Source organism: Panthera pardus, unplaced genomic scaffold, assembly GCF_024362965.1.
Source record: "Panthera pardus isolate Hobbes unplaced genomic scaffold, ASM2436296v1 HiC_scaffold_2, whole genome shotgun sequence".
Classification (NCBI taxonomy): Eukaryota; Metazoa; Chordata; class Mammalia; order Carnivora; family Felidae; genus Panthera; species Panthera pardus.
Window position 1 is genome coordinate 133,821,655 of NW_026526765.1, and position 27,910 is coordinate 133,849,564.

The window sequence follows — 27,910 nt, forward strand, 5'->3', positions numbered from 1 at the left end:
AACCAACAAAACTAAAAGGCAACCGATGGAATGGGAAAAGATATTTGCAAATGACATATCGGACAAAGGGCTAGTATCCAAAATCTATAAAGAACTCACCAAACTCCACACCTGAAAAACAAATAATCCAGTGAAGAAATGGGCAGAAGACATGAATAGACACTTCTCTAAAGAAGACATCCAGATGGCCAACAGGCACATGAAAAGATGCTCAACGTCGCTCCTCGTCAGGGAAATACAAATCAAAACCACACTCAGATATCACCTCACGCCAGTCAGAGTGGCCAAAATGAACAAATCAGGAGATTATAGATGCTGGAGAGGATGTGGAGAAACGGGAACCCTCTTGCACTGTTGGTGGGAATGCAAACTGGTGCAGCCACTCTGGAAAACAGTGTGGAGGTTCCTCAAAAAATTAAAAATAGGTCTACCTTACGACCCAGCAATAGCACTGCTAGGAATTTACCCAAGGGATACGGGAGTGCTGATGCCTAGGGACACTTGTACCCCAATGTTTATAGCAGCACTCTCAACAATAGCCAAATTGTGGAAAGAGCCTAAATGTCCATCAACTGACGAATGGATAAAGAAGTTGTGGTTTATATATACAATGGAATACTACTTGGCAATGAGAAAGAATGAAATATGGCCCTTTGTAGCAACGTGGATGGAACTGGAAAGTGTTATGCTAAGTGAAATAAGTTATATAGAGAAAGACAGATACCATGTGTTTTCACTCTTATGTGGATCCTGAGAAACTTAACAGAAACCCATGGGTGAGGGGAAGGAAAAAAAAAGTCAGAGAGTGAGGGAAGCAAACCATAAGAGACTCTTAAAAACTGAGAATAAACAGGGTTGATGGGGGTAAGAGGGAGGGGAAAGTAGGTCATGGGCATTGAGGAGGGCACCTGTTGGGATGAGCATTGGGTGTTGTATGGAAACCAATTTAACGATAAATTTCATATTTAAAAAAAAGACTCTGAGATCAAGAGTCACATGCTTGAATGACTGAGCCAGCCGGGCACCCCAAGAATTGCCTAATTTCTGACCTATTTTCCCTTCTCAGCTCATTTCTGGGATTTAAAATTTCATATTATGATTAAAAAAAGAATAAAATGATATATTATTGGGGCACATGGAGGGCTCAATCAGTCAAGCATCTGACTCTCAACTTCCGCTCAGGTCATGATCTCATTTGTGGGATCGAGCCTTGTGTCAGGCTCAGCACGGAGCATGGAGCTGCTTGGGATTCTCTCTCTCCCTCTCTCTCTCTGCACTTTCCCTGCTTGTGCTCTCTTTCTTTCTCAAAATAAATAAATAAATAAACTGAAACCAAGTGTATACTATTATTGGTAACCATCATTCGTGCTTTCCCGTGCTGTCTCCTTTATTCATTTGAAGGCAAGAAGATAGAGAATAGTCTTTTTTCTCCCTGACAGTGCTGAGCTGTGGACTACTTTGCACATTATATCCTATGATGGTAAAAACCTCACAGAAGAAGAAATGGTTGGGGCACTATGTGATATAAAATGGAAAAAAGAATGAGTGGTTCTTGAAGCATGATCCCAGACTGGCATCACCATGTGGAAAGTTGTCAGCAATATGAATTCTCAGGTCCCACCCCAGACCTAGTGAATCAGACACTCTGGGAGTGGGGCCAGCAGTCTGTGTTTGTCATGCCACCTGGGTGACTCTGACGCTCACTTAAGCTTGAGAACCACGGAACACACTCTTCTCCAAGAGCACACATTACGTCGGGGAGCAAGGCTTGTGATCTTCACTGCCTTTCTAGCCACAGTCACTTAACCCAAACTTTGTGCTGTTGGAATAAATGACAGGGTGGACATCCATGTAACCACCACCCCAGTTTGAACCATTATATAGAACATTTTCATCACCCTTCATGCACCTTCCCAGTAGATAATCCTAACAGATCAATTTGTTTGTTCTTGATCTTCATATAAAAGGAATCACAGGGATGTCTGGGCGGCTCAAGCGGTGGAAGTCTGACTTCGGCTCAGGTCATGATCTCACAGATTGTGGGTTCGAGCCCTGCATGGGGGCTCTAGGCTGTCAGCACGGAGCCGGCTTTGGATCCTCTGTCCCCCCTCTCCCTCTCTGCCCCATCCCCTTTCACACTCTCTCTCTCTAAAAATAAATAAAAACATTAAAAAAAAAATAAAAGGAATCACATACTACAAAAATGTGTACATATGTCTGTACAAAGATACATGTATTGATAAATGATAGGGAGTTTGGTGCTTATACATAGGGTCTGGTCAAAGGAGAGTGAGGAAAGAAACTGCACACCATCACATACAGCACTGCTCCACTTCGGTGTCCTGCAATGACATACAGACAGAAAACTTGGAACGTGACAGCTCATAACCACACAGAGGCAGTTAGACGTCTAGTGGTCACGGGGGAGATGAAACAACACTCCAACGCCAGGAACCCTGGGTGAGCTCAGTTCGTGCATGCAAAGGGCGAGGCTTGGTCCCATCCCCCTTGGGTGTGGCTCCCTTGGTGAGTCTCGGAAGGCTTGTCACTTACTCTGAGTGCAGTACAGCCCCGTCCAGCCGGGAGTGCATTTACATTCCCCATCATAGGCGCTGCAGAAGGCCCCGTTGTGACAGTTGCACGTGTGGATGCAGTTCGGGCCCCAGTGGGCAGGCGGACAAGCTGAAACCACAGCACGCATGGAGAGTTCGGTTAGAGCCCGGAGACCAGCACCCAGCAGAGGGAACTCCGTCCTGCTGCCCATCTCCTTGCATATGGGAGGTTAGTGGTGTGCATCAGGACTAAGAAAGCACGGTGCTCCCAGACTGACTAATACCCAGATGGCAACATTGACTGCAACGGCAACCATCATTACTGCCACTGTATTCATGGACAGACTGCGGAGTGAGGCAGGCAGAACAAAAAGCATCTACAGTTCATAGATTTACTTGCCTAACAAATGCACACTGAGCTCCTATGTGCCCAGCACTGTTCTAGACACAGAAGAGATAGCAGAGGACCAGGCAAGGTCCAGACCGCCCTTTGAAACCTTATACAGTAAAACCTTGTTTTGCAAGCATAATTCACTCCAGAAACATGCTTATAATCCAAAGCACCTGTATATCAAAGCGCATTTCAAGAACCATTGGCTCAGTTGTGATCATGTGACGTTGGGCATCATGTGCTCCTTGTATTGCAAGACATCGCTCACCAGAGCCGCTCCCTCAGGGAAGGCTTCCCCAAGGAGAGAACATTTAAGCAGAGATAAGATGGACAAAATGATAGGACTAAGAAAAACTAAGGGATCTGGTGTCACATAAGTCACACACCAGTCGCTCTGCTCCAGAGTTGTCACTAGAGATTTGTTTAAAGTTTAAGGTGTAAATTATACGTAAGAATTGGTTTAATCATGAAAATTCTTAATTGGATGAAGCAGAAAATAATAAAAGGAAATCATTGGAGGGTCACTGTCCATTTAAGAGCAAAAAGAGCTTCAGATAAAGTATCTGTGAAATATCATATTATGGGGTAAAACGATTTGATTTACCAAAAACAAACAAAAAAACACACAGAAAACCTTTTCATTTATACTAATGCTTCAAGAATAAACCTGCTTTGGGGCACCTGGGTGGCTCAGTTGGTTACGCGTCCAACTTCGTCTCAGGTCATGATCCCAGGGGTTGATGGGTTCGAGCCCCGCATTGGGCTCTGTGCTGACAGCTCGGAGCCTGAAGCCTGCTTTGGATTCTGTGTCTCTCTCTCTCTTTCTGAGCCTCCCCCGCTCACACTCTGTCTCTCTCTCTCTCTCAAAAATAAATAAACATTTAAAAAAAACTTTAAGGAATAAACCTGCTTAAAATGAGGACAACCATTGTATCTACATGAGAAGATGGGTCTTAGCAGAATCAGCTGATCATTTCAAAACAAAAAGAGATCAAACCATCATGCTGTTTACCTTAAGAGTATACAGTGATGTATGTTAATTATTTCTCAATAAAATCGGAGGAAAACAAAGCAGGACCATCTATAATTTTTACTTGGTTACCCAGTAGGGAATATGGCCCAATGAAGATAGTAAGTCTGAAGTAAGTAAAAAATAGAAAAAAAAATTCTCCTGAAATTGTGTGCACCATAAGTTGCCCAAGAACAAGGGAAAAATGATAGGTGACGTTCAAGGTCTGAAATTAAACTTAGAATGGATTTTCTGAGCCCAATACCCTCATTTTACAGATTAAGAGTTACTGAAAAGTGAATAAGCATGCTACCCATTTAGGCTCTTTGCAAGACCTTATTTGGATTTAACATAGGAACACTGCATAGAGCTCTTAGTGGGGGAAACAGCCATTTAAAAATTAAAATAATGTATATCATAATTATTCATATATTATTTCTTAATTATATAAACACTCTTACTTCAGTCCCAAAGAATTTGAAAACCAATGAAGATCAATGGTTGTTCCTAAATAAGACTTACGTTGAGAGCAGTCACTGCCAATCCAACCCGGGTAACACTGACAAGATCTGTCAATGGGGTTACAGGTTCCATTGTTGGTACAGGTACAAACCCCTGCACAGTTTTTCCCAAATCTGCCGCTGGGACACACTGTGAATAAGTTTTAGGTCAGTAACGCACAATTACATCTCATCGCATGGAACTCTAGAGTCTTGGGACAGAAAACAACTTTGAAAGCCATCAGCCCAGCTGCCCATTTAGTAGCTGCCTCCACTCAACAGCACCCCGTCATCTGGAATGGGCTCATTTTTAGAAACACACGAAGCCCAACATTCTCATTAAGGCATCACAAACGAGGAGACATCATCACATTTCTGGAAATCTGACTTCATGGCTTCTTGCTCAGGGAGTCCAAACCCTCCCTGATATTGATTTTTCATGGGATGCTGTTTCCAATTAAAACCGAAGAGCAGCACAGCTCAGAGAGTAGAGAGATTCTGCCGGGGTGGCAAGCCAGCTTTTCCAAAGTCATTTCTGCAGAAGCTGCAGAAAGGGCATCCCAGAAGGCATTGATAGCTGGTGGCTGAAAACGTCCTCGGGGAAGCCTGAGAGGAAGCCTGAGGACAGATTGCACGGGGCTTGCCCGGCACCGCGCACCTCCCCCCAGACACCATGCGCCTTACTTACCTTCATTGCAGAGAGCACCTGTGAAGCCAGGCAAGCAGTCGCACAGGCCTGTGATGTGGTGACAGGGCCCACTGCTGTGCACACACTGTGGACACGTCTGGCTGCAGCGATGCCCATAAAAACCGGGGGAGCAGACTGAAAACAGAATGGAAATCAACAGTTATCTTTCCTGAGACGTATTCCTCTCAAATTCCACATCAGGATCTAGTTGAAGTTTGGGGCAAAAAAATTTTTTTTGTTTAACGATACTGAGAATTTTCCAAGTCTAAAACAAGCACCAAAGGAAGAAGGGTAGTCCTTAATAATGAAAAGAAACCATTAAACTGAATTGCTGGAGGGCAGGCAAATGTCTCTGTCCTCTTTATTTTCTCATTTATGGTCCCAATTAACCTGGGGCCTGGCACACAACAGGGGCTTGAAGAATTTTTGTTGAACAAATAAATGAAAGGAAATAAAATTCTAAAATCTAATAAGGCCAAATAAATACTCTCAAGCCATGTCTTGATCCTTTTTTCTTTAAGACTCATTACTGGCAATAAACAGATCTATAGTCTGAATTAAAAGATTGTTCCTCCTCAACGTGGTCCAGATTAATGACTGTGATTGAGAAGTGAGCAAGCAAAATGCTACATAATTAGGTTCTTCTCAAGACATTACTTGGATTTAAACGCAAGACAAATGCATAGAGCCTTCACTGAAAAAAGAAAAAAGTCATCTAAAAATAAGGATAATGTGTCTTAGAGCCATATATTCTTTTCTTGATTACATTTACTAAAAGATTTCGTAAAATCTTATGGATCCCCTCCTCTCTTAAAAATCCCATTAACCAATGTCAACGGCCTCCATTTTTAACTCTGCAATTCTATTTTCCCCACAGCACTGGCTGTGAGACTACTAGCAAGATGTATGATTCGCCGCAAGGTTTGGCTGATGTTGACTTCTGGTAATTGAGGTAAGGCCAATGCCAAAATTGCTGAATCAAATATTTACAGGTCAATGGATTTCTGGAACACCATTTGCAAGATTTAAGGCAGGATCAAGAAACGTATCCTGACGACGATGCCAATGAGGCATTGAAATCATTACTGAGAAGGAAAGGCCAAAGCCCCATCTGTTAGGCTCGTCATGGAGGTTGGAACGAATAAAGCTCTTCAGGCAGTGCTATCAAGGACAGCTCCACAAGGGACAGAGACCTATTACAGTCTCCTCCCCACTCCACTGCAACAGAACAGCGCCACGAACTGAGGTGTGGGACAGAGATAATAATTCTGCACACGGTACCTGAGAAGGGAAGGCAGACCTTTCCACGTACTGAGACACTTACTTCTCTGACACGTGGTGCCTCGGAACCCTGGCGCGCACTCACAGATGCCATCATCTGGGGAGCACGAAGCCCCATTTTTGCAGTAGCAGGGCAGAGAGCAGTTGGGGCCCCAGCGTCCCTCAGCACACACGCTGTCACAGTGGACACCTGAAACAATGCACACGGGCAAGGCTGACTAAGAGGCAGTGGGGGCTGGTGCCTCTGGGACACAAAGTCCCAGACGAGGAGGAGGAGGAGGACGGTCATGGTATCCAAACTGGGTTATCTCTGCAACGATGAGCGGGATGGCATAAGGTTTAAAATTCACTTATATACGTCAGTACATCATCATACACTGTATCATCATGTATCGTATCATCATAGCATTAAAATAATCCCAGGGTGATTTTCTACCAAGTCATAAAAGAGCAGGAATAAAACACCTTTGTTATACTGACTTTTTTATTTTTTACATATACATAATTTATTGTCGCGTTAGTGATGTTTCTTTTTTAAAAGGATGAAGCAAATGGGAAGCCCAAGGGCTCTGTCTATTAAAGGCAAAATTTATCAAAAATATTTTTATCAGTGAGCCCTCAGCAACTTCCTTCTTCCCCCATCCTTTATCTTTACAGAAAAACCAAGTGTAAAAAAGATAAAAAGAAGTAAAAAGTGGTTAAATTGTTTTACATAAAGAAAACTCTCCCCCTGGAGCAAACACCATCTTAAAACATTTTGACGATAGGGGCACCTGGGTGGCTCAGTCAGGTGAGCGTCCAACTTCGGCTCAGGTCACGATATCTTGGTTCGTGGGTTCAAGCCCTGCACCAGGCTCTATGCTGATGGCTTGGAGCCTGCTTTGGACGTTGTGTCTCCGTCTCTCTCTCTGCCCCTCCCCAGCTCATGCTCTGTCTGTCTGTCTCTCTCTCTCTCAAAAATAAATAAGCATTAAAAAATTTAAAAAATAATGAAAATTAAAGAAAAAAACATTTTGATGCTACATTGTACAGGATGGAAAGATACACTAATCTGTGCCACTAAATTCTTCTTTAAGAATTGAATCTGGCACTGGGCAGATAAAGGCAGAATATCACAACTGATCTTATTTGCAGCTGTTGTCCAAGTTATTGATTATTAGGTTACTACTCTATGTAGGTGTTTAGCTCTTACCCGGAAACAGAAATTCTAGAGTTGGTCATGAATGAACAAATGCCTAAGGAAAATGCAAGGGAAAAAGCAAAGTGGCAAAAATAAAAATAAAACCAGGTTTTATGTGAGGTAAAGAGAAGTCTCTTTGGGGGGCGCCTGGGTGGCTCAGTCGGTTAAGCGTCCGACTTCAGCTCAGGCCACGATCTCACGGTCCGTGAGTTCGAGCCCCGCGTCGGGCTCTGGGCTGATGGCTCAGAGCCTGGAGCCTGCTTCCGATTCTGTGTCTCCCTCTCTCTCTGCCCCTCCCCCGTTCATGCTCTGTCTCTCTCTGTCTCAAAAATAAATAAATGTTAAAAAAAAAAATTAAAAAAAAAAAAAAGAGAAGTCTCTTTGGGAAGTTTGTGTTTGAAATACAACAGGGGCCTCTTTCTTGTAAGTCAGAATTCTCCCCAACTCAAAGACACGCTCTTTGCATTGAGAAGCAGCGAGTTATAATTAGTAGTGAACTGGCAACTGCTGGCTTCAGACCAAGTGCAAACACAGTAAGAACAAGCACGCACACACTTAGGGATCCAGAATGCTGTCACCACCCAGCACCAAGGAAGCTGAGCAGTTTTTGCTTCGAAATTGATTAGGAGAAAAGTTACCGTGGCCCAAACCTTACAACAGAAGCAGCCCCAAACCATAATGTGAACGTTGCTAATTGGCACAGTCATTTCTGCTGAGCCATAACTCCACTTTTGACTGTTCCCGTCTCCTCCTTCTGAAAATCTCCCACATGGTAAAGGCTGTTAAGGAGGCATGAAAGCTCACAGACCTCATTGTGTCTAGCTTGAGTCAACAAAAGACTATTATTTTAGCTCGCGCTGCTGGCTGAAGGAGGAGATCAGACCTGTTAGAAGCTGACTGGGGTTCAAGGATTCCCTGTAGAATAAAATATGGAATTTTGGCCTCCTGTGATTTTTTTTTTCTTGAGTTCACAAACATACGATCTTTTCTTTTTCTTTTCAAATCTCTTTTGAAAAGCTGAGGTGGAATCCTAAAATGCTATGCTCACCAAACGTGATTCAGCAGCTATAGAGTTGTATCTGGTGTTTGGGCTCGCACCTACACGAGGCAGGGCATTTATTAAGGAGCAAACCACTTCAAAAAGAGGCTGCAAATGGAAAAATTTTGTTTTATGAACTTAAAGGAAGTACCAACAAGGGTAACCTTGTGAAGGGTCACAGGCTTCACTCTCTTTTCAAATTCAGGTTCTGAGCGCTGACCATGAGCTAGGGACCTATTTAATGGCACCTAAGATGGGGACTCCTGCTTGACAGATATTCGGAGAACTCTGGCCATTTTGGTTTACAGCCATCCATGCAAATCCCAGTAAGGACTTTGGAGAAGTAGAAGTTGAAAATCATCCTGAAAATTAGTCCTCATTTCTGGCACATTGTTGTGGGGTGGGAGCTTGAGGAAAGGGGAAGGGGCGGGATTTAGCTATTTATGGTGATTTGGTTCATCAGCTACTTGCCAAATCTCTCCACCACATTAAATAAATGCAGCTAAATCAGAATGGAATACACTTGAGGTCAAAATTATCTGCTGCTTTTTTTGCATTATAGATTATCATAATTTATATGTGACTTAGCACATTCTCAATCAGAGCATGTTAAGAAAACTGACCCCAGCACAGATTGGCAAATCTGAATAAAGTGATCCTTTATTTCATATCTGATTCCTCTTCCTTAATAGGTTTGTCCAGCTGGATAGCACAGCCATCTGTCATAATCAACTTTATCGAGGTAATTTTCATAGAGTAACAAGGCCCACGATATAGCAAAGAGATCCATTACAATGATACGCTTGTTTCACATGATTTACCCATGATTTCATTTCCAGAGAATCACGGGGAATTTTAGAGATCATCTATCAAATCTTCTGTCTCCAATCATAAAAGAATATTTCAGCAGAACCAAGCCTACTTTTAAATATCTTTTATTTCAGGATTGCAAATAAGTCTCCCCTTTGAAAGTAAGTTATAGTAATTCTATGACCAACTTCCTCTAAAAATTCAACCTCTTTTCTCTTTCTCTACCATCAGTAAAATGAGTCATCGCTTTTCAGATATTAATGCCTAATCTATTTGTAGACAAACATAAAGTATGCCTCAGGGGGCAATTCTAGAAAAAAGCATGAAGCTGCATTTTTTCCCCTTGCTGTCCTATTTTCTCCTACTGATACTCCTCCCCCTCAGAGTTCTGTGCCCTCCTATTATCTTTCCTTTCATCTTATAGTCAGGAAAAGGTAAGGTAAATTGATTACTGTTGAGTTGTTACCTTCTCTAGAGAATACTAATATTTTAAGAGAATACACACGTGAGGAGCCTAAGAAATAAATCTCTAATTGTGAAATATCAGGCACTGAAGCTCACAGAGGGGGTCCCTGGGTAAGTGTTTCTCTAGGCCACACTAGGTATACAGCTACTGATGTGACCTCTCTGTAAGACTAACCCTTCAGTAAAACTTTTTTCAGGATAGATAATTATAAGTTTGCTTTAACCTGTGTGTGTGTGTGTGTGTGTGTGTGTGTGTGTGTGATTCCTGAATTATTTGCATTCATCTCATCCCAATCTTTGCAAACTTGCTGGAGTCCTACAAGATATTTTTATGTTTCTTTTTTTATCAAAGACAGAAAAGAGAATTCAACTTAATGAATATTCAAGAGGTCCAGGGGCTATTGGCTTCCTGGTGATAGGTTCTCTAAGAAAGAACTTCAACTCTGGAATGATAATGGCCCCAGAATAGGCACACCTAACCCTGTCTTGGGATCTCAGTCAGAAAAGGAGAGAGCCTGGGAAGGTGGAGAAGGGCTCCAAGCTAATGGAATGGTGGGTGCAAGGCCCAGGAGCCCAAAGAAGCATATGGAAATGGAGGACAGCTAAAACTGGGGTGGGGAAGAACAGGAGAGGTGTTTGGGCAGCCAGGCAATGGTCACATACCCAAAGCCAAGGATGCCATGCTGTGAAGTGTGAGCTTCCCCCTTGGATTTGACAGGGACCAAATGGACAATGAAGCAGGAGAAGCACATAACTGAATTTGTGGTTGGTTGGAGGGCAGAAGACAGTCTGAGGATGATGGGTCTGGAAGAAAGAAGACCTGTGTCAGGGGGCTGTTTGGGGTTATCCAGGTAAAGGAAAAAAAAGACAGACATGACAAGGTCTTAAACTAAGTCAAAGGCAGTTGGGATGCAGGAGCGGGGGGGATAAATTCCTCAGAAATGCAAGAGACAATGGAGGTGAAAGATCTGTACATGCACTGGCTCCTCCTGCCCCCGTATTCTGCACAGGGAAATGAATGAAGTCTGGAGCTCCGTCAAAGAGAGATGGTGTTTCTGTTCACCACAGTGCCCAGCACACGGAGGGTGTTAAAGATTTGTTGAGTGAATCAAGAAGAACCGTCTCTCTTTCCAATTTGATATTCAGAACTATTTCTAACTGGATGGGAGCAACCATATAATCCTTTCTTTCCCTAAAGAAGTGATGAGAGGCCCATGCAGACCAGAAAACCAGCATATGTATATTTTATATGCCTCAAATGGTGACCTTTCCGATCTAAGGGGGTAGAAATGTCTGCCTTGCTGATTTTTGAGAAGATATACCTTCATGAGCTCAGGTCTGTGTTTTTTAATGCTAGCCCAGATTACAAAGCAACCGAAGAATTAGGGAGGCATCTTGAAGAAATTGTTTTGGAATGTTTACCGAAGAAGAGATAAAGGCTCTAATGGGAGTTACTTCAGGAAACAACGCCCTAATGCGTTTGGAAGAGGGGACAAAATGGGAAGGGGGTATCTTTAAATTTGCAAGGATCTCTGGTTCAGTGGAAGCATTTTTTCCTGATCAACGTTCTAACGCTGATAAGGCGATCTGTGAGGGACTGTTTTTGCCAGGACTGAGGACAAAGAGCTCTTTGATAGCCTTCCCAAGTTGCTAGGCAATGGCTGAATGATCGTGATAAACTTCAGCTAAGCAGCTCTAAAGAAATGTTCGTGCATTTCATGCCTGATGCATTATGCCAGCGGCCTCAATGTGAAACCAGCATTCACTAGGCATTTGTGATTGCATGAATGCGGTAAAATAAATCATCTTGGTTGTCATTACTTCTCCCTCTCAGAGATAGAACCCAAACTCCTCGTCTTGCTAATTGTTCGTATTCCTAATGCCCGTACTGCACTCTTTGGGGGCATTAGTGAACGAAGGACATGATTTCGATTCGATGTCTGGTTCCTGAGCAACAAGCTATTAAACATCTATTAGAAGGAAGAGAGGGATTTGTTACTAATAATTGGGCTTGATGAGTATAGAAGAGAAGAGCCAGAGTAAGCGTCATAAGACTTTTGCTGCTTTTCTAATCCTCTCGCTAACAAAGCAGAGGCTTACTGTTGGCGTAGAGACGTTCTTCACTGGTGTAACCACCTGTGCCCACGCTGTGTCCGCCCTGAGAGGACGTGAGTTTCTGCAGGCCAGGAGCTGGCCCCGCTTCACCCTCGTGCTCCCAGCATCCAGCACTGTGGCTGCACACAATTTGGAGGCACTCAACATGTGGTTGTTAAATCAAATCTTTCTATTTGGATACTATGAATTGTAAAGATGGATTAAAAAAGGATCTGCTTTACAGAGATGACCAAGTTGGAAAGGACATCCTGATAAATCATATAAATCGTCGATGTGTGCATTTGTAGCTGCAAGACAAAAACACCAGAGGGCATGACCTGCCTCAGTCCGGACCTGGATAAAAGTAAACAGAACAGACTGCTAAGCAGATGGGGGGCCCTGGGAGCTCTGGCTTTTTCTGCAGCCATTCTTTTGGGAAGGCAAGCCCCTTCCTCCACTCTCACCTCAGGGACTCCACCTTCTGCTTTTACAGGACTCCCTCCCCCACAAAACTGCATAGATAGAGAGACATAAATGCTGCACAAATGTTGTCCACTCTTCAATACCCTGCTTGATTGGATGCATGCATGTTAATTAAAGCTCACTTCCACTTGCTCTTTGATGTCACTGCATAAAGAATTAGGTTCCCCCTTATTATAACAACTCAGGCATCACTAACACCACAGGAGAGATCACTTTGGCACAGATCAGTAGCTAAAGCAGCAGTTCACTTACTCACCTGGTCAACCTTGGAGAATTTGGGGAAACACACACATTTCCTCTTTGTAATGCCCCCTGCCTCCTGGCTGGGCTCCAATAAGCACCCCACCTCTCTCCCTATTCTCTGTGCCCCTCCTTACCCTCCTACATAGTTGCCAGTCCCTCTCTCTTTCCCAAGACTTCGAGAGGTTGATTTGGTGCCTTCATCTCTTTCCTCTTAGTTTAGCATTTAACTGTTTTTTCTGCCATGAATGCATCCCTAAGCCTTTTGCCAGCAGTTATGAGGATTCTGCCACAGAAATGCTCCCTGCAACCCCCACCTCTTCAATAGTGAGAGTAAACATGCATACAGAGGCCAGTCTACAGACGGGTAACTGTCACTGCATGAGCCACTGGTGCAACCTTTTTTAAGCAGGCTTCACACCTAAGAGCCCAACATGGGGCTTGAACTCACAACCCTGAGATTAAGACCTGAGGTGAGATCAAGAGTCAGATGCATAACTGACTGGGCCACCCAAGCGCCGATGTATAACTTGTTAAATGATAAATGAGGCCACCAAGTAAGGTTGTGCAGGCTGTACACTACACAAGAGCCTCTGGCCACAGGGCTAAGTGAGGGCAGAAATCCGCCTTGCCCTCCACCTGCCAAGCAGTACAACCTGAAAGATTTCCAAACCTTCTCCAAATTTGTGCAAAAGGTGCTTTATGGGCAGGCAATGGCTCCGCCCTCCTCATGCACCCCCCAGCTCATCATTCACCAGGTGTGAGGTGGGGACAGGGAATACACAAGTTAAAAAAGTTCCCAGGTGACAGTGATCTTAGCCAGAACTTGGAACCAGGCTGGGGACGGCATATGTTCCCCCACAGCCAGAATGAAATCTTGATTAGCTATAATACTCAGTGAAGAGGTGTTTTGGCTGACTGAAGTCAGAGCAAAAAGGAAGGAAAAAAGTCAGCATGTGTCTACTGTTTTTGGAAAATACTTTATAAAGCATATTACTTTACTACTGTGGAAATACACAAACATACACAAACACAACTAATTACATTTCTTTGACACCTGGGACTTCAAAATAATCATTTGAAAAGCCAATCTCACTTTACAGCAGTGTGTGTGTGTGTGTGTGTGTGTGTGTGTGTGTGTGTGTAGAGGTGTGGGAGAAGGAGCCCAGGACACAGCCTATATTTTGGATAGTGTTTCATTTTCCCCCATTTTTTTTTTTTGCTACAATCTGCCTCTTTTGGTAAAGTAATCAATGGGCTAAAAAATCCATATATTAAGGTTTTAAATAACTACATATAGTAAAAGTCCTTGTCTTTTTTTTTTTAATTTTTTTTTAACATTTTTTATTTATTTTTGAGACAGAGAGAGAGACAGAGCATGAACGGGGGAGGGGCAGAGATAGAGGGAGACACAGAATCGGAAGCAGGCTCCAGGCTCTGAGCCATCATCCCAGAGCCCAACGTGGGGCTCGAACTCACAGACCGCGAGATCGTGACCTGAGCTGAAGTCGGATGCTTAACTGACTGAGCCACCCAGATGCCCCTGTCTTTGTCTTTTTTTAATGGTACATTTCTTTCGGAAATAGTATTTGGGATGTCAGATGTACCTTTTGCTTTGAGTAATCTGTATGGCCGTACATTTTGAAAACTTGTTTTAGAACCAGGTAAAATGGAAATATCAATGATAGAAATAGAGTCTCAGTTCCTTTAAAAGAAAAAGCCAATCAAACATTAAAATGATGGTAAAGTCATGAGGAGTGGTGGATGAACCCAACCATGAAAAAGCAAGCTGATTCTCTTAGGTTGGCATATGATTTCCTCAATTTAGACGTGTCAATTTCTTCGTAAAAAGGGATAAAGCTCTCCCTTATCTCTGGCTTTAAACCCAGAGGACTGATGAGCAACTCCCCACAGCATGCTCAGTGACCCAGCACTGTTGGTGACTCTGTGCCTTCTTACTGATTTGGTCAGGGGAAGAACCCAGTCCCCGTGTCAACTGCATTGAAGCCCCACTATTAAGCTACACATGACTACCTTGTCCGGTGATACTTAACATCTCAGCTAAAGCAATCTCGGCAACAGGGAGAAGAGGCGTCCGAATCATTTACTTCCCTAGGCTCATGTTATTTATCTGGCCCTGCACCTGGTATCCAAATGAAAAGCAAGGCTTTCTCTATGTTGAGAAACATTCTTACGAGGCACTTACTCAAAAGCAAGTTTGTTGATAAAAATTTCTGGGTTTCCCCAGGGTTGACAATGAAATGGTATTCTATGTAAATAACACAGAGTCTACTCTTCCTTCCTTTTGGGAAAATACACAATTCTTTGTGCAATTGGAGGGTGCTTTCTGGAGCTCCAGTAGCCTTCTTTTCCTCTATCTACATTTGCTTATACCAAGTGTGTTCTGTGAATGTGGTGGATGACTTCTCTTAAAAAAAAAAAAAAAAGTCTCAGAGCAATCTTAGATCCTCACAGATCAACAGCTTACACAGAAGACCCAGAGAAATGAGACACTGGGGCCATGAAGCAAAGAGACAGTGGGGCAACCAGTCACAGATGGACAGAGCATTACAAGATTATGCTGTGTGACAAAGTTGCTGCATTCCCGCAGGAGCTCCATAGGTCTAAGGCCAGATGGGATAATTTGTCTTACCCCATGACCCAGACTGTGGAATGTAACAAACACATTTTCTGTCTGGCTTCAAGCCAAATCATATCTCCTGCTTTTTTCATGTAGACTAGAGTATGCCTTTCACAGTCTGGCTCTAAATCATCAAAGCAGGTAGATACTTGAGCAGTGACTTGTGTGTTCAAGAACACCTCACACTTCCTCTAAAGTCATAAAACAAAAGTGGATTTGGTGGAGCATGGTCCCAAACAGATGACAGGGCCTCTCTGTTAGAAAAGTTCTGAACTTGCCAGGGGGTTCAAAATGCTATTTGACTTCATTGTGGTCACAGAGAACTTGGTACCGGTCATTCAATTTGAGAACTTCAAGAACCCTAGGGAAGTCACAAAATCTGGTCTATTCCCTACAGCGATGTAGTTGTAGCACTGAGTGAGAGCCCCGCAGAAACATGGGGAGGTGGAATTTCACAATGTGAAGTCAGAATTATCTCAGCTTTTGTCAAGGAGAAACTAGAGGGTGAGGGAGTCCTTGTGTTTGTGGATAACTCCTATTGACAGAAAAAGTCCATGACCCCAGCCTTGGTCTGTTTCCCAAGGTAGCTCTCAGACACTAGAAATCAAGCACATGACAGCTCATCTCAGTTTACTCCTGTCAGAAGCCAAAGCAGCTCTCAACAAATTCCAAAGGACTGAGAGACACCGCTGAAGAGGTCACTGATGACATTTCCCGTTCAAGGATGTGAAGACGTGTATTGTCAGGTTGGTAATACTCCCCACATTGATCTATAAACTCAATCCTCATTAAATCCACAGTGTTTCTTCACAGGAATTGGCATGTTGGCCCTCAAATTCATAGAGAAGTTCAAAGGACCCAGGATAGCCCAAGCAATCTTGAAAAAGAAGACAGAAGTTGGAGGACTCACACTTCCCACATTTTAAAACTTTCTACAGAATTATAATAATCCAAACAGCATGGTGCTGTCATAAGGATAGACACACATATCAATATAATAGAAGTGAGAGTCCAGACATAAATACTCTCACATTAATGGCCACTGCTTTTTGGCAAGGGTATCAAGATGGTGAGTGTGGGGCAGGGGAAGAATGATCTTCTCAACACATGATGCTGGACCAACTGGATATCAGCATGCAAAAGAACAAAGTTGGACCCTCACCTCACACCATATATAAAAACAAACTCAAAATGGATCAAAGACCTAAACGTAAAAGCTAAAACTCTGAAATGCTTAGAAGAATACACAGGCATGAATCTTTGTGACCTTGGACTAGACAATGGTTTCTTAGACTTGACACCAAAAGCACGAGGAACAAAAGAAAAAACACAGACAAGCTGAACTTCATCACAATAAAAACTTTTCTATGGAAACAGACAGCATGAAGAAAGTGAAAAAGTAACACACAGAATGGGTATATTTGCAAATCTGATAAGGAATATCTGATAAGGAATCTATAGATAGAATATGTAAAGAAATATTACAATTTGGGGTGCCTGGGTGACTCAGTTGGTTGAGCATCTGACTTCAGCTCAGGTCATGATCTTGCGGTTTGTGGGTTCGAGCCCTGCGTCGGGCTCTGTGTGACAGCTCAGAGCCTGGAGCCTGCTGCAGATTCTGTGTCTCCTTCTCTCTCTGCCCCTCCCCCAATCATTCTCTCTCTCTCTCTCTCTCTCTCTCTCTCTCTCTCTCTCTCTTTCTCTCTCTCAAAAATGAATAAATGTTAAAAAACTTTTTTAAAGAAATATTATGACTCAGCTATAAAAAGACAAATGACCCAATGAAAAAATGAGCAAAGCATGTGAATAGACATTTTTACAAAGAAAATATACAGACAGCCGAAATGAAATCCAAAGATGCTTAACATCATCACCTATTAGGGAAATGCAAATCAAAAATTCAATGAAATAACATTTCACACCACTAGGATGGCTATAATCAAAAAGACAGATAATAAAAAGTTTTGGTGAGTATACAGGAACCTCACATAACTGGTGGGAATGTAAAACAGAGCAGCTGCTTTGAAAAACAGTGTAGCAATTCCTCAAAAAGTTAAACTTAGAGTTATCACACAACCCAGCAATTCCACCCCTGAATACATACCAACTATACACACATCCAGACAAAAACTTGTACTATGTTCGTAACAGCATTATCCAAAATAGCCAGAAAGTGGAAACAACCCAAATGTCCATCACAGATGTATGTGCAAATAAAATGTGGTCTGCCCATACCGTGGAATATTAGCCAGCACCCAAAAGGAATGAAAGAATGATATATGCTCCAAAACGAATGAACCTTGAAAACAAGCCAAGAGAAGAAAGCTAATCACCAAAGACCACATATTCCATGAATCCATACAATATCGGAAGAGGCAAATCTATGGAGACAGAAAGTAGATTAGTGGTTGCCTAGGGTATGGAGAAGGGAGATAAGGTTGCCTAGTGGTGAGTTGGGGGTAAATGGAAAATGACTTTTAGTGAGTATTAATGGGGTTTCTTTATGAATTGATGAAAATCTTCTAAAAATGATAGTCATGATGGTCGTACAATTCTTTGAACATATGAAAAGCCAATGAATTATACAATTTAAATAGGTGAATTCTATGGTATATCTTTCTGTCTCTGCCTCTCTCTCTCTCTCTCCATATACATATATATACATGTAAACACACACACACACACACACACGAAGAGGTTGCTGCTTATCAGCACTTATCACCAGGTCCTGTCATATAATTCTCAGAAGTCCTCATCCATGCTCAATTAATCTCCACCTAACTGCCCCTTCCCCAGCACTTTCTGGAAGAAATGTGTGCATGGCAGAGGGTGCAGTAATTAAGAGAGCTGGAGATGCAGTGGAAAAGCAATGGTGCAAATCCTGTCTCTCACGTTTACTGACCCTGCAGCCTTGATCAAGCCACTCAACTTCTCGGTGCCTCAGTTTCTTTGTCTGTAAAGAAGACAGAAAAATATTTTCTACCTCACAGAGCTGCTGCGAGCCTGCAGTAAGCATTCAAAAAACATTACTTATTATTTCTTTGCTCTTCCTTTTATGCATTTTTGCTAAAAGGTAAGACCACCCTGACTCCATAATTTCCTAAATGTCACATCTCTGGTATGGATGCATAAGACTCTCCTCTGAAAGGTCTACGTTCTCAAAATATGAACCATCACTAAAGGGGGCACTGGCTTGTTACTACCAATTTCTCTTTTAGAGGACAAGTTAAGAAACCATGTTGGAAGGTACTGAAGAATCACCAATATGGAGATAGTTCTGCCCTACAAGTCTCCCTCTCTAAATATAGATACAAATATATTTAGATACAAACACAACATATACAAACACACACACACACACACACACACACACACACACACAGATGACTTTGAATGAGAATTCTGAAAAGAGAGTTTTGGTTCATCTAACTACCTCTGGTCCCTAGTTTCCCAGCACTTCACTCTCAAATGGCACATTAGCAATCAACATTTTATTTTACTTTCAGAAGAAATGCTCACAAATACACCCAGTTCATTCATCCCAATGTTCAATAATTTTCTTGGTGCACTCCCATTTGTAATTTTTCTAAATAAGCTTTTAAAATTCTGCTCATACTTTAGGATTTTGTTTTCATTTTTGTGTTTTTTTTTTATTTTTTTTAACGTTTATTTATTTTTGAGACAGAGAGAGACAGAGCATGAACAGGGGAGGGGCAGAGAGAGGGAGACACAGAATCTGAAACAGGCTCCAGGCTCTGAGCTGTCAGCACAGAGCCCGACGCGGGGCTCGAACTCACGAACCGTGAGATCATGATCTGAGCCGAAGTCGGACGCTTAACCGACCAACCCACCCAGGCGCCCCTCATTTTTGTTTTTAAAAATAGGCTTGACTTGATGTAAGAAACAGAAAAGCAAGATCTCTCTTTGCTTGGGCATTTAGTTCCCTCTACCGAGTCTGTTGATCACGAGCAAAAACGTCGTTCTTTTTCCAAGTCCACTGTTAGTTTGGTAAACTTCTTATCTGGAACCATGAAGCCATATTAATAAGGAGAAACTTCCGCCTTTTGGTCCCAAAACTGACACTCAATCGTATTAGGAAATTTATGACTTAAGAATTATTATAAGAAAAAGGAAGTTTTAAAGCTTTCGTGTCTAGCAATGAATATTTTAATACTTGCATGTTAACCATATTAATATTAATACTTAACATTCTTGCCTCACCAAGGTGAACTTAGTTATATTCTTGTGGTTTATTTCAATTGTTCTTTCCTCAAAGTTCAAAAATACCACAGAAGCCTTGATAAACCCTTCACAGCAAAAACATTTTCCCCTCTTGCTGCCCTGAATTCTAACAGTTGGATCTTCAATTGAGGTTCAAGAGAATTGCCCCTATATGTTTCAACAAGAAGTCATTTGGGGTGCCTGGGTGGCTCAATCGGTTAAGTGGCCGAGTTCAGCTTAGGTCATGATCTCGTGGTTTGGGAGTTTGAGCCCCGTGTCAGGCTCTCTGCTTTCAGCACAGAGCCTGGAGCCTTCTTCAGATTCTGTGTCTCCCTCTCTCTCTGCCCCTCCCAGGCTCACACTCTATCTCTCTTTCTCTCTCAAAAACAAAACAAAACAAAACAAAACAAAACAAAAAAAGAAACCATTCTCAGATTACAGATTAATTTGGTTTTCTTGGGTAAAACTGTGGCAGTTGACTGGAGACTTTACCCTTTTTCCTTCTCTGAAAAGCTGACCCGTGTGCATTTCTGGAAACTAGCAAGGGAGAGCACCAGGTGTAACTGGCCTGTTTCCCGATTCAAGTAGCAGTCCTCGGCTCACCTGACCATCCAGGGAGGCAGCGGCAGTGGCCCGTGGTGGAGTGGCAGCCGTCCGCATGGCTACAGTCACAGCGCTCTGCACAGTTCAGCCCATACGTGCCGTCCTGCGTGGGAGACAGCAATGAGGTCATGGAAATCCACAGGGAGAGACGACAGGGACCTTAGTCAGCGACTTCAGATCCAGGATCTCCTTTCCCAAACACCTCTCAGCAACATGCATTATAATCACCTCTTCCCGTGTCTTCTCAGCCCCCCAAATGGAGGAGGCAGTGTTTTAAAATCACTCAAACTGTAGTTTTTGTCCAACAAAATCATGGTCGGTCCTATGAATGATGAAACCAACTATGCCACTAGGCTGATGGGCACATATGCAAATACATGTAAACATGCTAATTAATTAACAGAATCTTTTTATCTTATCCTAAGCCACCACTCATAAAAATATTTTCTTTTGGGGCGCCTGGGTGGCTCAGTCAGTTAAACGCCTGACTTCGGCTCAGGTCATGATCTCAAGGTTCGTGGGTTCGAGCCCCGCATCGGGCTCTGTGCTGACAGCTCAGAGCCTGGAGCCTGCTTTGGCTTCTATGTCTCCCTCTCTCTCTGCCCCTCTCCCACTCATGTTCTGTCTCTCTCTCAAAAATAAAAAAAAAAATAAAAATAACATTAAAAAAATTTTTCTTTTGCTCCTAGAGATTTTTATACAGTAGTTCAGTGTTCCCTATAAGGCATGCTACTTGATAGTGGAAAGGGAAGACACTGACTCACATCAAGAAGCTCTAAAATTAAAAGGAAGTTGGGGCTCCTGGGGGGCTTAGTCAGTTAGGCATCCAACTCTTGGTTATGATCTCTTGGTCATGACTCTTGGTCATGGAGGTCATGATCTCACAGTTCATGAGTTTGAGCCCCCCATCAGGTTCTACGCCGGCTCCATGGAGCCTGCTTGGGATTCACTCTCTCCCTCTCTCCATGCCTCCCTCTCTGCCCTTCCCCTGCTTGTACGTGCACACACACCCCCTCAAAATAAATAAATGAGCATTTAAAAATAAAGAAATAAAATTAAAAGAAAATCATAGTGCTAGTTGAATTAAGTTCATTTCCATAAACTGCCAAGGTGATACCAAGAACCATAAGGAGAAGTGAAAATCTTCTGTTACTTTTCCTAATTAATGTCCTCTTCTCCGTGAAGAAGTCTAAACAACCCGTGTATTCTGATTCCATCTAATGGAAGGCTGGAGTACTTGTTGGCAAATATTCCTCCCTGGTCTATTCCCAGGCCTTACAGTTTCACAAGCGCATCAGTTTGGGTCCAACAGAGACAAAACTCTTTGTGGACATGATCAGTTAGCCCATGGGAGGAAAATGGACAGCTTTGCCTATACAAGCCCCGCCCTTTCAGGCCAGATCCTGATAAACGGAGGAAGGATACCATAAACCTTCAGGGGGTTCACCATTACCAAGGGCGAGGAACCTGAGAACCAGCATAAAACAGGCTGTGGGTGTCTGAAAGCATAATCATTTGTCTAGGGTTTGCTAAAATAAAAATTAGGCCCCACTAATGTTTGCTGGGGCTCCATGGCATTTAGCTTTGCCACCATATGGGCCACTTAAACTACCATCAGGTTCCACTGAATTTTCTAATGCATCTAAGATAATAAAAAAAAAAAAAAAAAAGGACAAGATTATGCCGGGGGCTTTGCTTTCTTTGTCTATAATCAGACTGGGAGCAAAAGGTACTCTCAAGCCCATCTCAGAGCACCGATAATTTGTTCACTGGTGGATGAGAGGAAGCAAAGCTAACTTCACTTTGTCCTAGGGGGTTGGAGGGCAAGGAATAGCCCAGGGTGGGATGCTCTCTAGTAGGGAAATGGGTTGTACTTGATGAGGGGGAAGCCCAGGGGGAAAGCAGCTCCCAGTGCGAGGGGCCCACTTCAGGGGTGGGGCATGGTATCATCTCGCCATCTCTCCTGGAGGCAGAGAACACACATCACTGAGAAAATGCTTAATGGCTCAGGAGGGAAAAAAAATGAGGAAGGAAGAGTAATGAAAAAGAGGGCAAAGAAACGGGCCAAGGGCTTCAGAGGAAGAAAGAGAAATCGGCCTGTTACTGCGGAACGTGTGTCCTGTTCGCAGCCTCTGCCTGCCTGCGGTAGACAGAGCGCGGGATTTCTAACTATGAGTACCTCTAAAGTAGGTCAAGGGAGCAGAGTCAGCATCGAACAAGGCAAATCTTTGGAGCTGTTAGTGACTCTGGACACACTTATGTTAGCAGACGGTTGTTTCTAAACCTTTCACCATCTTGACGAGCATTTCTGTGACGCCGGTCACCACCCCCTTTCAATCCCCTGCCACTTTCCACCCCAGAGGCGGGAGGATTTCCATGATAATGGAAACACAATATTGGGGGAGTTGACAAGTATATGCTGGGTGTTTGACAAATGCTGTTGACTGGCTGTCACAAAAAAATGGGTAGATGAGAATGGAGAAAACAGAAAGGGCAGTGGGGGTGGGGGTGGGAACCAGGGCAGAGATGAAGGAAAAGAAAGGAGTGATTCTCGCAGAGCCACCTAACTGATTTCCACGTCTGCCCCTTTTCCAACCGTATGGCCCATGTGAGTTCAAAGACCTCAATTCTTCTAATAGTTTCATTGGGTTCATACTCGCACATGGGAAATCAGGAAAACTGCACCCATGAGCAAACACTCCGCAGGCCTCCGAGCTGGGGCGCTGGTTCAGTCGTACCTGGCAGGGAAGTTCACATTTTTCCCCGCGCCATCCAGGCGCACACGTGCATGTCCCGTCCAGGGTGTTGCAGGCTCCGCCGTTGAGGCACTGGCAGGTTAAGTTACAGCTGAAGCCCCATGTACCGCTGGGACAGCTGATGGAGCAGTCCACCCCGTGCCAGCCTGCCACGACAAGAACGCCAGAGCATGGAGCAAACACAAGCAGCAGGCAGTGTCGACGAGCCTCTGCAAGCCACGTTTCCCTTTAGACATGTTGGAGGCGCACAGCAGGGTCCCCAGCACAGAGAGCCATGGCCCTGCCATGTACAGCCTCCATCGGCAATGACCGCGGTACCCAGAATCCACCTTTGCTGTATGATTGGTCAAGGATGCCAACACCAAGAAGCGCCATGGGGCTACTGGGAGAAGATACGGAGTGGGGGGGGGGGGGTCTCTAAAGTGCAGTGATGCATAATGCACGATGCTGAGTGTTTTTCCAGTTGAGAAAGCGAAATATTTACATGGGAGGGTAAAGGAAGGTTAGCGTTTGAAAGAGCAACCTCATCTTTAAAGCAAACGCCAGTAACCAATGAACAGTGAGCATCCAGGACCCTGGCTGTTGCAGCAACAACAGTTAGACACGGTTTGGCCTTCGCATAACATTGGAGCTTGGCTGCATTTCTTGTTGTGACTCTGGGCCCGTCAATTTAGGGGTGTGGATACATGTGTACTTGCTTACTTTTACCCAAAGCACAGAGACTCCCAGACTTCTGGAGCTGGCGGCAACCTCAGAGATATTATGTGAACCCCTTCTCTTGGCCCAGAGAATTAAGAGAGCCCACCCTGGACAAGGGGCTGGCTCAGTTCAGAGGCTGAATGTTGGCACAGCTGAAGCTAGAACCCGAGTCAAGGTTTCTTCCCCGTGACTTTCAGAGGTACCAGGATAAGGATCAGCTAAAAGACTCATTCACCCACTTACCTGCCTTGCAGGTGCAAGACCCATCCACAGGTGAGCAGACAGCATCATTTTTACAACCACAGGGAGAGGAACAGTTGATCCCATAGGTTCCCAGCGGGCATGGGATAGAGCAGTCAATTCCCTAGACAGGCACGGATAGGAAAATGCAATTTTACTGAATGAAATATGGCCAACACAAATAAACAAAAATACCTCTTGACAATGCTAATTATAATCCCTCTCTAATTTTAACACTTGTATTTTTTAAAATTGCTAAATGCCACCAGTATGCAAATTTTAAAGCTTCAAGGGCAATGCCAGCTTGCCTGTTTAGGATACAGTTATTAAATAGGGGCTGTTATTAAATAGAAAAAAGCCTGCTGCCTTCATTAGCTTCCCTTCCTAGCAAATACAAACCCCTTTGTCCTGGCTCAGACGAGCAGATATAGCACAATGAACTACAAATTACAGTCAATAAATAAATACGCATAAATATAAATTATACGCTAAATGGCATAGCGCCCTACACTTCTTTGTATAACGTGCAGTATGATTAGCGGGTGAAGCAAAGCATCAGAACATACCCTCCGCCTACAGCATGATTCAATTTATTATCTGACAATAAGCCTGAAACACAGAAGTGGGCTATCAAGGATGACCGGAGGTCACCTCCTCTCAAAACAGAAGAGACTTAACACAAGGCTAATTCAGGGCTCCAGCAAAGAATACTGACATAGGTTAGAAAACCTGTAAAGATCCTCTCAACTCTGAGGCTTTATCACTTACTCACTCCACATTATATGCTCTAGAATAATCACCAATGTCTTCATTGGTTAATACTGTCCTCTTTCAAATGGGAGAAAATGCTCAAGGCCATTTTCCTTTAAAACAAAGATTCCTAACGCGTAGCTAAGAAATCCTAGAAACTAGGCAAAATTCTGCTCTATTGGCACACAGGCATATATATGTGCAAGGTCTAGATTCTCAAAGGCACTGAAAAACTTACAAAGCGCTAACCATCACATGCAAATACACAATAAATACTAACTCGATACATTCTGTGCCTTCAAATTGCACGAGGTTAAGACAAAAGCCATTAACCATAGTATATATCCTACTTGGAAAAGTCATTTCTTTGCTGCCTATCTAACGTAAAAGAATAGTGTAAGGAAACAAACAATTATGTAAGGAATAATTAAAATACAGCCTATTCCATGACACATATTAAGGAAATCATTAATACCAATGCAACATTTATAGCTTTACCTGCTCTCCCATCATTATTCTAAGGGAATGACTTATGTTTCTTATCAGTACTCCTCTCTTTACTCTCTTTCTTGCTAATGATGTGACCGATTTTAGCACCTTCGTTTGTACGTCAGAAAAGGTCATATACGGTATATGGTATCAGTATGCTCCACGTCGTACCCCTCGGCTCCTCCCTCCAGAGCCACTCACTTTGAAGCCCGGGGCACAGGTGCACTTTCCAGTCCCACTGTCACAGTCAGCCCCATTTTGGCAGCTGCAGATCTGTTGGCAAGCTTCCCCGAAGAATCCAGGGGAACATGTTTCATTACAGTAGAGTCCCGACCAGCCCGGCTTGCAGGCACACTCTCCAGACATGGGGTGACAGCTGAGAGACACGGATGAAAGGAGAAAGTCACTCCCGGGTAAACATGACACCCAAGGCCCATGCAAATGTCGCCTTAGCCATGAGCAATTCAGGGGTGGGTGATTCCATGCACAGTAATTTAAATTTCATTCCCAGGCTTGCTATGATTGAATTAATTGGCTGAAACCCGATTGGTACCGCAGAAATGTTGCGTGAAATCGGCATCACGCCCTAACAGGAAGACGATCACAACCACATCCTTTTGTCTGGAACTCACTGTGATTTTCATAAACTGAAAGCGCTAATTCGGCGAGAGGTCAACTAGATGAGAAGGCTTCGAGAATGACTCCGTCCAATGAACAATACCAAATCAGTGAAGCAGGGTGATGGCCGAGGGACTCCAAAAGCTGTGACCTGGTCAGCCTGTTTCCTCTCTCGTTTCCCTGTACCTGGTGGTGGCGCAGCTGTCCCTACCTGAAGCAGCAGCTGCTTTGACAGGCCAGGCGGCCAGCTGTCACTCCAGAGCAAATGGACACATCAGCTGCGCCGAGAGGCAGGCGTTGGTGAGGCTGACACAATAGGGCGCTCTGTGGCATGCAAAACACATGTGCTTCTCACCACAGGAGAATCTCAACCATCAAACAGGCTCCACTCACAATTGAAACACTGTTTGTTAAAGACGGTCTTCCTCCCCCCGGTGGAGATAAACCCTCTCCCATTAATGAGAGCCAACAACAGAACCCAGTGTCTCATCCAGACATTTGGTAAGTGACTCTCATCTGAAGACAACCCATAGATTTTCTACTCTTAGAAAGAATGATCTGCTGGGAGAGGGGAAGGCTGAGATGTAACTCCAACTCTCCCACCACCTGGGTACCTTAGTGAAAGCACACAACCTCTCCGGCCTGACGTCCCAGTCTGTCCGGCGAGGGCCTCCACCGCACCCCTGTGGGTAGGATGCTTTGCTCTTCTGCTGCAACTAAGTGTCCACAAGCAAAGGCCTAGGCATCTGTCAGAATCATGACTCAGGGAACACGCTATGAAGAAATACCCAAGGACCACTCTACATGGAACACGAGTTCTTGGGTATAGAAAGTCTGGACTTAAAAGGCAAGGGTTAGTTGGGCATCTGGGCGGCTCAGTTGGTTAAGCGTCTGACTTCAGCTCAGGTCATGATCTCACATTTCATTGAGCTCGAGCCCCGCGTCGGGCTCTGTGCTGACAGCTCAGAGCCTGGAGCCTGCTTCGGATTCTGTGCCTCCCTCTCTCTCTGACCCTCCCCTGCTCATGCTCTGCCTCTCTCAAAATAAATAAACATTAAAAAAATATTTTTTAAAAAAAATAAAGGTTTGAGTGTCAAGTCTACTTACTTAGACCTACTCAGATCTACTTATCTGCTCCTTATCCTTGAGCAAACACTGGGCACCGTCATCTCAAACTTAGCATGTCAAATACTGAGTCTGTTCTTCCCTCTCTTCATTCCCCAGGGTTTACTCTCAATCACCTCACCGGAACAACGGCACCACCAGCCAGTCAGTTGTTTAAAGCAGAAACCTCAGAGTTATTCCTGGTAACCCCTCCCTCATTCCGCTTATCTACTTCATCGCTAGAACCCAATACCCTGCCTCCACCATCATCTCTCCCTCCTCCGTGTCACCATGCTACGGCCGCCTAGCTTTGAAAATCTGGACAGCCTTATGCCTTCTAACACCAGCATTCACTCATGCCTTGTCACCCAAAAAAGTAGATGCTATCCTATCTTTCTTGTTAAAACTCTTCAAAAACTCCCACTACACTTAGAATAAAATCTATGCTAACATGGCTCAAATGACTGTGTCATTTATTGTCTAAACCAGGACATTTTCAAGAGTGAAGAGGGAATTCTTCATAATTACGTTAAGAGAACAGTCCCTAATGCAAACAGTCCCTGTGACCCTAGAAATAAGATCACCCTAAACACAGCCCACAGGTCATTGTTATCTGGCCACCACCTACTTCCCCAACTTCTTCTTTAGTCATTATTATCTTTTTATTACTACACTTAACTGCAATGGATTTCTTTTTACTGATAAAAGCATTGAGTGTCAGGGTGCCTGGGTGGCTCAGTCAGTTGAATGTCTGACTTGAGCTCAGGTCATGATCTCATGGTTCGTGGGTTCAAGCCCCATGTCAGGCTCTGTGCTGACAGCTCAGAGCCTGGAGCCTGCTTCGGATTCTGTGCCTAAATCTCTCTCTGCCCCTCCCTTGCTTGTTCTCTCTCTCTCTCTTTCAAAAATAAACACTAAAAAATCATTAAAAAAAAAAAATAATAAAAAAAGCACTGAGCGTTGCCAATGTAAAGCCATCACGTGGGCTGTTTATTCCATATGACTAGAGTACCATTTCCCCTTTCTCTGCCTGGCCCTCTCCATTCGACCCATGTCT

General features: G+C 43.7%; 1 protein-coding gene across 1 annotated transcript in view; it reads right to left on the reverse strand.

Annotated features, from left to right (window-relative positions):
• The window catches only part of MEGF10 (multiple EGF like domains 10), a 182,162-nt gene that overhangs the window by 19,394 nt on the left and 134,858 nt on the right, over window positions 1-27,910 (reverse strand). The window contains exons 10-17 of the mRNA XM_019422125.2: window positions 25,333-25,507; window positions 23,896-24,016; window positions 22,936-23,099; window positions 20,198-20,300; window positions 6,465-6,611; window positions 5,141-5,275; window positions 4,475-4,603; window positions 2,554-2,682 (exon numbers count right to left, since the gene is read on the reverse strand). Coding sequence (XP_019277670.2) covers window positions 2,554-2,682; window positions 4,475-4,603; window positions 5,141-5,275; window positions 6,465-6,611; window positions 20,198-20,300; window positions 22,936-23,099; window positions 23,896-24,016; window positions 25,333-25,507 — 1,103 coding nt within the window. The remainder of the gene's footprint in view (window positions 1-2,553; window positions 2,683-4,474; window positions 4,604-5,140; window positions 5,276-6,464; window positions 6,612-20,197; window positions 20,301-22,935; window positions 23,100-23,895; window positions 24,017-25,332; window positions 25,508-27,910) is intronic.